Here is a 10,881-nt window from a genome sequence, read left to right on the forward strand (position 1 = left end):
ATTCCTGCAATCTACCACTATCTCCTGTTTACCTGTATATTCTCAAATTTTTTCCGTATTTGTTGAAGAAAGTAAAAAAAACCCAAAATTGTGATAAAATATCCATTAAGGGGTCACAGTACCTTTGCAACAATTTTTTAAAATAAAGGTATAATCATTCATTTTGAGGATGCTTTACATGCTCATTTAACTTATAATCAGTAATTTATCTTCAAAAAATGATTAAACTGNCAAAATTATCATCTATGCGAAAAAGCACTTTAAAGTCAGACTGCTGAGCAAGTTTCTGTATAAGAACAATTTAAAATAACTTTTTTAAAAATGTAGATAGAGAGATGAATTTCTTTCTGTACATTTGAAATACTTTGAAGTTTTATTATAAGCAATAAAAAAAATTTTGGTATTTTTGTCATTTTTTGGGTACTGTGACCCCTTAATGGCAAAAAAATACTTCTCTTATTCCTCACCAGATGGTGCTTTTGCCAGTGCTGCAGTTTTTTGAGTTTTAATTAGTCTAGCCAAGATGGCTCAGAGAATTGAGCATTCACCTTCCAGTGAGATGAACACATGTTCGAATCCCAACGATGACTGGTCGATACGAATTTCGCATCCAGCTTGTATCGACTACAGTGATGACGTGAAATATCCTCAGTGGTACACTGATAACGGGTTTAAGTCCCCTTGTTGTGGGGCTAACCGTTGGAGGTTTTCGTTGTCTCCCTTTCCTAACTAAAATGTAACTAAAATGCCGGTTATTTCCATCAAAAAAGTTCTTCGCAAAGACTAATTTCTCCCGATACTTGATCCAGGAGTTTCCTTGTCTTCTGGATTGGGTTAAAACTGACTAGGCTACTGAGTTGAACATCAGTAGTCATAAACTCGAAATTGGGTCGGTTGGTAATATCTTCGTTATTTTATTTCTCCAATGTTGGCATGTATGCAAGTGTAATTATTTAGTAAAAAGTACCTAAAGTAAAAATCATCTTTGCAGGGTATCCGCTCACCTGGAAAGTAATGAATTTCAGTATCGAACAAAATTTGTCATGAAATGTCATGATTTTTACTATTTTTTTTTTTTTAAAAAATCACGGAAAGTCATGCATTTAGGTCTCCGAAAAATCTAATCTTTAAAATGGAATCCCCCCCCCTCCACGTTCCATCCTGTGCCAAATATCTGAATTTCTAACAAAATCACCACTCAGTCATATTTTATTAGAATATGAAATGATTTCATCATGTTCTTTAAAAATTATGTTCTTTCAAAAAATTAAAGAAAAACATCATTTCTAGGGCGAATTATCATTTAAACTCTCTCTTCTGTGATTTAAGAATTATATTTTTTTTTTTTTAAATTTTATAAATTTAAAATTCTAGTTGAAGCAAACCAGTCATTGGCAAATTTTTTTTATTCCAAAATGAGAACAGAAAAATCAGGAGCATTTCTTTCTTTTCTGATGAACAAGAAAATCTTCAGAATATAATTCTGCAGAAAAAGAATTATTTGCTTTTGTATTTTTTTTTCAGCTATATTATTGTTTCAACTCTTTCTTTACTCTGTTTTTTAAATTTAAAATCTATAAATATGAAGATGCAGAGTATAGCAGTTTTGGTTATACCTGTCAGTTCGAATATTGTTATTATAATGGTTTTTAAAATTTATTGTTGCGTTTTTGTCAGAGAAAATAGTAACTTCGTTAAGTCGTGAAAAATTCTTGGAATTAGTCATGAATTTGAAAATCTAAAATGTAGCAGTTACCCTGAATGTAACATTCCTTGAATGATTGGATAATTCATAGATTCGAAAGTTGAAGTTTGCTGGATAAAATTCCACCCTTAAATTTATAATTTAAGCTCCCATATTTCCTTTAATCACCTTCCCATGCTTTGCCTATCATTTCACCCTTCTGATTTTGACTCAAGGAAGGAATTAGTCAATTTAGGTATTAGTCATGGAAAATCATGAAAAGTCATGAATTTGAAAATCTAAAATGTAGCAGATACCCTGTCTTTGTTGACCTAAGTAGAATTGACTTTAAAAATTTTTTTTATATGTTACTTAATTAGAAATATTTTCTTAGAATTATAAACAATATTTTTCTCTCTTGCAGGTATTGTTTCAACTCTTTCTTTACTCTGTTTTTTAAATTTAAAATCTGTAAATATGAAGATGCAGAGTATAGCAGTTTTGGTTATACCTATCATTTCGAATAATGTTATTATAATGCTTTTTTTAAATTTATTGTTGTGTTTTTGTTGGAGAAAATAGTAACCTCGTTAAGTCATGAAAAATTCTTCTAATTAGTCATGGAAAATCATGAAAAGTCATGAATTTGAAAATCTGAAATGTAAATGTTGACCTAAGTAGAAATTAACTTTAACAAATTTTTTTATATGTTGCTTAATTAGAAATATTTTTCTAGAATTATAAACAATATTTTTCTCTCTTGCAGGTATTCGTGGCCAATCCCAACAAGCCGAAGCCCGTCTTAGACATTCTGCTGAGAAATAAGGATAAATTAGTAGACTTTTTATCGAACTTTCACACGGATCGCTCCGACGACGAACAGTTTAACGATGAGAAAGCCTATTTAATCAAACAAATAAAAGAGCTTAAACCAGATGATTAGCAATATGTTCTGTAATAATAAAAGAAAAGGGTTGCGAGAGAGACAGTAGAAAGCTCTTGCTTGAGCAATGCTTAGAAAGCATTGGTCTTCAGTGGCTAGAGTTATGTTCAGTTTTATTAAAATTGTGATTTTCAGGACCCAGACATGGTGATAACAGTATTGGAAAAAGAAATATATAACTCTTAAAATTTCAACTGTGTATGTCATAGGAAATAACACATTCTTTTTGCAACACAGCTTAGCAGTGTGCCGAGTTAGTTAGAAAAGTCTACAGTATTTTTCTAATCAGCCTAAATAAGCATATTGTAGTCAGCCTACACACCTTTAGCAGAGATGATTGAGCTCCGGGAAAAAGCCGGATTTTTCGCAATCCCCGATCAGGAAGTTTCGAGAAATCGTTGATTGCATTTATCAGGGTTTCCAGTCCGCAGGGAAAACCCGGGAAATGCAGGGAATTTAAAAATCACCTAAAATAACAGGGAATTTTTAGTTTTTCTTTTCAAACTGGGAAAACACAGGGAATTTTGTTTCTTGTCTTTCGAAAAAAGTGGTGACCACTCAGCGCAATTTATTTCATAAAGGATGATATTTCAGCCTATGCAAAACTATTTAATTTACTATAGCTTTATTTGTGTTAAATATGTTAAGCTGTACCTTTTTCCTCTGAGTTTCTTGGGTAATTAAATTTAGTATAGTTAGTACAACGTAGCTCACACAAGAGTGCCAGGGTTGCTGCTGCACAGGGAAAACCTGGAAAATACAGGGAATTTGAAAATCACCTAAAATAACAGGGAATTTTGATTTTTTATTTACAAACTAGGAAAATACAGGGAATTTTGTTTCTTATTTTTGTCTTTTAAAAAATGGTGACCACTCAAAGCGTAATCTATGGTATATTTAACCATGATATTTCAGGTATACTAAACTATTTCATTTACTATAGCATTAAGTATGTTCAGCTGTTTTTCCAGCAATTAAAATGAATAATTATAGTTAGCCCAACAATAGCTCACGCAAGAGCTCATATTATTGTTTTCTCTTAATATATTGTGCATAATATGTACAAGGAAAACACATGGAATTTTTTTTCAAGATTGAGTGGCAACCCTGTTTATGTATAAAAATTCTTGTACTAGAATTTGTACTTGGCATCTCTTTTATTTGAAAATATTTTTTCTGGTAGAATAATAAATGTGATTATAGATAAAGGTAAACGTATACATAATTAATCATTTTAATTACGCTGCATATAATTTATTTGAAAGTTCATGTTTTGATAATATCAATGATTTAAATATATAAAGACATTAATTTTTTGAAATGCGTCATTAATGACTCAAGAAATTTTCAGGATTTTTGAGTTGGGCTCACAATCATCCCTGCTTTAGGCTAAATTAGTTAGAAAATATGTATATTTATTGTTGTGCCGGCCTGATTTATTTCAAGACAGTTTGCAATTAATTCTGATAAGTAAGGCTTATTTTGAATAGCCTTATGAAAGGTTTATTGCTGAAAGCCTGGGTTGAATTCAGTCTAATTCTTAGCACCTTTTTCTGACCGGCATATGAACTGATTTTAATACATAAAATGTATTAGAATACTGAAGATATTTTCAATTAGCAAGGCACACTGCAAAGTGTTGATAAAATTGGAATTTTCAAGTATGATAAATATATATATATATGGTTCTTAAAGGTTAAGTTTTAAGAAATTGTAATAATGAACTTGTCTTCAAATACATCCCATTTAAAAGTAAAAACTTCAAGAATGCTTTTTCCCCTGTGGCAGAATTTTTTCAGGCTTTCTGTGACAAACTAATAACTTTCTACAAGATACTTTTAGTAATAACAAATATACATATTACTAACTTAAAGTAACAGAACATCAACTTCAAGAGGAAAAAAAACTTTTTGGAAAAAATAATGTCATTTTTTTTATTCTAATATTATGAGCAATAATCTAGTAATTTGGAGGGGGGAAACATACTAATTATTATTTTTGTTTTTTGTAAGTCATCATTAAATTTAAAAACAAAATTAAAAGTAGTGAAATCCCATAGCAGTAAGTACCTAGAAAAAATATATCAATGTCGAAATAACGCAAATCGAACTATTTAAAAAGGGAGTTGCAAATACTTGTTTTCATTTCAAGATTCAGCTGTTGTAATAAATAGTGTCAGATTAAAATATCGGATTTTAAAAACTGTGTGGAAATCAATAGCTGCCAAAAAAAAATTCTGCGGGGGGAGAAAAATATATTTTTTTTTAAACTTCATTCTCCTCAAATGATAATAGAAAAATTACAAGCATGTTTTTGTGAAGTGCGAGAAAGCAATCTTTTGAATAAAATTCTGAAGAAAAGTTTAAATCTTTTGAAAATTTCTGCAGAAAGGAAAGTCCAAATTTTTCACTTCCCAAAGGAAAAATCTTTCGTCGAGAACTCTGTAACATTCTACAATGTCGCCACGTTTCTGCCACGGGGTTTTCTTCAAATATAAGATGAGCAAAAATGATAATTACATAAGCATTAAAAAATCTGGGCCTTGTTAATTTTCTTCCTTTCTTTCTTTTTCTTTTTTTAAGAAAAAAAGACAAAAAAGAAAGAAACTCATAGTTACTAGTATATGAAATACATGCAATCTGTGCATTCGTCACAAATGCACCATGTTGTTACTCACATTTGTAGTTTATTTAGAATTTTTTGTTTTTGCAATGAAAAATCACACAACTTTAGTTTTGGAGCTATGTTCGTTGCTGTGTTTTAAATTATCTCTAACGTCATAGAAAAATTATATAAAAGACTCTATTTTTTGTACATTGCATCGCTTTAAATGTAAAACTGTAGAAGAAACTATTCTCTTAAATGTGAAAACTATGTTATGGTTATGTGCATTTTTCTTTTTTTTATTATTTTATTGAATAATGTAATCCTGACTTGTGTTCCCATCTTGAATAGTTGTTGTAGCCACTACTAAAAAAAAAGAAAAGAAAGAAAATATATTTTTTAAACATTGATTTGTATACTGTTATGAAATATGCGTATAATTTACAGTTTGAGCCATTTATGTTTATGAACTTGTATTTTTTTCCTCCTCTTGTTGTAAATGTTGCTTTGAAACAGTAAATAATCTATCTTATGTGTTATTTGTTTTGATTTGGAATTGCATAACAAGCTGTTTGTTTTTAAATTTCAGTTAAATTATTTAGGTTTATGTTGGGCAGGGATGGCGAACCAATGGCACGTGACACAATATTTTGGTATTTTGGGCAACCCACCGATCGCAATTGTTATTGCACTTTGAATTGTTATTACACAAATGTTATTACATTATGAAGCATATGTAACAGTTAAATTAAAATTCACAAAAACAAACAAAATAATAAACAACTATTAATAAAAAAAATTAACAATTAATAGCCATAAAAAACAAGTTAACAATAAGCAACTAGCAAAAAAAATTAACAGTCTTGCTTAAACTAACATCTTACAGCCTAATATAAGTTATTTGTCATCCAATCTGCAGCAACAGAAGTCACACTGATGTTACTTTAAGTTGAATTACGCCTATAACTGAGACATTGCAAAATGTTTTTTTTTTTTTTTAATGTAAATAGTTTTGAGTTGATAGTATTTAGTATTATTATTTTCCCAATAATCGCGAAGTCAAAATTATTTAACGGCACGTCTATGACATCATTAAACAATTTTTTAGAAAAAATGGCACATTGGTGTATAAAGGTTCGCCATCCCTGATATAGGGTATCTGCGCACCTAGAAATGCAAAGTTCTTGATTTTTTAAAAAATCAGATTTTTTTTAATTTATATCGAATTTTTATTCAAATACACTGTAAGAACTTTGATTTGTGACTAAAAAAACTTTATAGATGTTTAATCAAAATTAAATTAATATTAAAACTATATTATAAGAATATTTTAAAAGCTCTAACTACCTAAAACAATTTTTCATTATAATACATAGCAACCATTTTGAAACAAATGCATGATTGAAATTTAAAGACTAGATGATTATGAGAATTTAAAGAATACTTTAACTATTAAGACAAATTTTCAATTACCAAATCATAATTATGATTTCTTTTTTTTTTTTACTGATTTTTAAAATGACAAAATAAATGTAACAGATTGTGTTTATAAATTTAGTCATTCATCAAAAAATATATAAATATTTAATCTATATATTTTTATGTTAAAATATTTATTTTTAATCCTATATCATAATAGATAAGTTAAGCTAAAGAAGAAAAAAAATCTATGTACTCTTTTAAAAAAAATTTCACAAAATTTCTTTCTAAAAAATCTGGTGATGTCAAAGATACTGTAAGCTTATGAGAAAAAAATACTTAAATGTTTACTTTATTCTGTACTTTCAATCTCAAAAATCAAAAGATTTTTAAAAATTTAATTTCAAATGTATTGGCATTTAACACATACCAAGGAAGAAAGTAATTTCGTTAGCTAAAATTAATTAATGCAACGATAATAAATTTTAAACCTAATGCAGCAATTTATTTAAAATAAATTTTAAAATTATTTAAAATAAATTTTCATAAGAAAAGAAATAAAAAAAGTATCAATAATTTAAAACACTTATTAACTTTTTAAATCAATGATTTTTTAAAAGAAAAATTTTTTTTGATTTAAATCAAGCTGATTTAAAACATCAAACTCTGCTGGAAAGTCATGAATTTCGTTGTTGAAAAAAATTTGCCATGATTTTAAAGAAAAAATTTTTTTGAAAAAAATCATGGATTTAGGTCGTCGAAAAATCTAATTTTTAAAATGGAATTTACACCCCACCTCCCCAATTTCATGATGAATTTGTAACAAAATCCTCACTCACAGTCATATTTTTATTGAAATATAAAATGTTTTTTATCATTTTCTTTAAAAATGATGGTGCTCCTTCCAAAAAAAAAGGAAAGAAAAAACATCATCAGCGAATTATCTTTTAAACTTCTGTGATTTCTGAATTTTTTTTATTTATTTATTTTATCAATTTAAAATTCTATCTGAAGCAAGCCAGTCATTGACAAAATTTTCTTTTGTTCCGAAATGAGAACAGAAAAATAATGAGTATTTCTTTCCTTTCCGATGAACGAGAAAAGTATCTTTAGAATATAATTTTTGCAGAAAAAAAAGAACATTTTTTTGCTTCGGCATTTTTTGCAGCTATTTTATTGCTTCAACTCTTTCTTTACTCTGTTTTCTAAATTTAAAAATATGAAGATGCAGAGTATAACAGTTTTGGTTATACCTATCATTTCAGTCAATGTTATTAGAATGCTTTTTCAAATTTATTGTTATGTTTTTGTCGGAGAAAATAGTAACTTTTGTAAGTCATGAAAAATTCTTGGAATTAGTCATGGAAAGTCATGAATTTGAAAATCTAAAATGTAGCAGATACCTTGTCTATAAAAAAGTTCAAAATGCGAAAGGTGCCTGATTAGGAAGTTTAAACTATTTTTTCTCAAACCGCCCAGAGTTCCCACAAGTCAGGGAGAACACTGAAAACCTGGAATTGTCAGGAAACTCATTGTAATATGTCCCAGTCGTAGAATCAAACCAAGTATACGTGTTTCGTGTGTCAAATATCTCCTAGATGGCGCTAAAGAGTTTCTTGGATGAAATAGCATTGTGATTTTGCTCTGGGACACATATATCCCACTCGTATTCTTCATTGGGATTGTTAGGTTCATTCGTATTTTCTCAAATGAACGTAGAAAAAAGAACAAGTATGAGTTGTTCAATGTGTAATGTCAGGTTATGCAAAGAATGCTTCACCCTGTATCATACCACGCAAAAAAAGTCCACATAATAAATTTTTCCGGAATGATAGATGTGCGTGTAGTAAGTCGATCTCTATAGGTGAGACATATGTATCCCATCATTAAGTGCAGCCGGGACCTATATGTCCCAGCCTCTAAATTGATAACTGCTTGTCAGAAAAATCCCAAATACTAAATTTTCCTTATTTGTGACCTAATTTGTCCTTTTGAATAATAAACGGGCAAAAAAAAAAATCTTTTTTTAAAATTCGTCGTAGTCGAAGGGTTAAATAATTTTAACATCAATTACAATTATTTTATAAAATCGTATCTCTTGGCGAAGCTTCTCCATTTTCATTCGATAATATGTTTTTGCTCACAAAATCTAATATTTGATATTACAAATGAAAAAAAAAATCAAAAATTTCTGATGAAAAATGGCTTGGTATAGATTTTTATTAAAATTAACCTGGTAAAGACCGGAAATTTTTTTTCTTCTTCCTGATACTGACCGCCATTCTTCAGACACTACTCACGGATCACAAGCTTTTTAAGTGATGGGCCACTTGCACAGTAGGTAGATTAACGAAGGGCCGCACACATATTTAGTCATGTTAGCGGCAAATATGATTATTTTTATCTAAACATTATTGTTCTAGCCACTAAATATTTTAGTCAGTAAACTTAACATAGTTGCAGAAAATTAATTATTTGAATTATTTTATAACTTATACTTCTTTTTTTTAAAAAAAAAAAAAAAAACTTTTTCCATTTTTCTCAATCATTAATTTATTGCCAAAAAGAAGCTTACTGAATGAAAGTGCAAGAAATATATGCATTTTATAGAGTAATATAAATTTGAATTAAATATTTTAATTAAAGAAAATTTATAGTGTTTAAAAAAACCAAATTAAAATAAAATTTTTTTATTGCGTTCAGAAGTTCCTGCGGGCCGCAGGTTTTGCACCCCTAAGCTACTGAATATGTAAAAAGGAATGAGTAGCTAACTTTTCTTACCCATCAGACACATTTTCACTTCTAAATTAACTAAATCTAAGCCTTCAAAGGAAAAATAATACTGTTTTCAACACAACATCGATGCCTTCGAGAAAAAAGCAAAGCTTCGGTACAAATGTATAAAAGAAGGCGACTTAGAAATATTTTCTCGAATTTTATAAATTCTAAAGACTCTTTCTAAAGTAAGAACTCCCCTAGCCATTCGTCTGGACCTGCGGCGGTAACGAGGTATAACTATTTCAAGTAAGGGTGTGGGATCACTGTTTAGGGCAAGCTTTGGCTCTGATCGGCGATAGAAAATGAATCTTCGATCTATTGTGTTAGCCCTTGATTGAAGAGAAGCTATCCTCTTTGAAATGAGCCCATTACCACAAATGGCCTCAGACTTTGTGGCGGGGGGAGTTCTTAGCGTAGACAAACTATACAAGCTTATTTTTGGAGCACTTAAGAACTACCTTTGACTTTTGATCAATATTACCTTCCAGAAAAAAGGTAGGTATTTTATTTACATAGCATTAGAGCTGCACAATGGGCTATTGGTGACGGTCTGGGAAACATCCCTGATATGATCCGAAGACATGCCATCACAACTTTGATCCTCTGCAAAGGGGATGACTCCTCCGCTTCGGTAGCCCGACGACCAGTGCGCGAAGCCGAGCACTTTACGGTAGAACTGTTTAACGAGGACCAATACCGCAAAGTGGTTCTTCCAGAAGAAGGTGTACATTAAGGAAATTTGTGGATCCAGTTATTGAAAACAGTAAACCTTGTTTATCTATTTTTCAGATCTAGGATTTAAAATCACAATTCAATTGAATATATATACGTTCTGGATAAAAACTAGAAAAGAATATCTTCATCTTCACACAAAAGCAATCATTATTTTATTTCCTTCAACTTGTGAAACTAAATTGTTGTTGTTGAAACACCGCCTGCTTTAGTTGTTGTGGTTAACTGGTTTGACCAACACCTCCTAGAAGGGAGAAGGCCTCACCAAGGGTTAACATAAGCAGGAAATCTGGTATGTTAGTAGTACAAAAAAGTAGACTTCTTCTGTTATTCTTATTTAAAATGAACCCTACGGAATATCTTTTATAAACAAAGATAATTTTTATCCTAATACAAAACATAACCTCAATCTATACTTTAAGCAAAATATTGAAATATTTTTAATACAAAAGTTCCGTGAAAAACTGCATAAAATTTTGTAATCAGCAATAACAGCTGCTAAATTTCTTTTTTTAAAAAAAAAAAAAAAAACATATTTTTTAAGAATGAGACTATTTGTTTCTGTAACATTTGGGGCGTTGAGCGTAATTTATATTGTTTTTTTAATATTTTTAATCAAAATCTCATAGGATAATAAAAGTAATTACCCTTATGAAAAAATCGAGGTATAAATGAGGTATAACAAGGTATATTTTAAAGGAGGTTGTTGTTTAAATACGTC

The 10,881-nt window shown here is 29.5% G+C and overlaps 1 protein-coding gene across 2 annotated transcripts in view; it reads left to right on the top strand.

Moving 5' to 3' along the window:
• The window catches only part of LOC107453678 (calcium binding protein Mo25), a 31,718-nt gene extending 25,955 nt beyond the window's left edge, over positions 1–5,763 (top strand). For both annotated transcript variants that reach the window (XM_043041157.2, XM_043041155.2), the window contains exon 8: positions 2,451–5,763. In XM_043041157.2, coding sequence (XP_042897091.1) covers positions 2,451–2,627 — 177 coding nt within the window. In that variant the 3' untranslated portion in view covers positions 2,628–5,763. The remainder of the gene's footprint in view (positions 1–2,450) is intronic.
• The last annotated feature ends 5,118 nt before the right edge of the window (positions 5,764–10,881 follow it).

The sequence above is a fragment of the Parasteatoda tepidariorum genome, chromosome 5 (assembly GCF_043381705.1).
Source record: "Parasteatoda tepidariorum isolate YZ-2023 chromosome 5, CAS_Ptep_4.0, whole genome shotgun sequence".
NCBI lineage: Eukaryota > Metazoa > Arthropoda > Arachnida > Araneae > Theridiidae > Parasteatoda > Parasteatoda tepidariorum.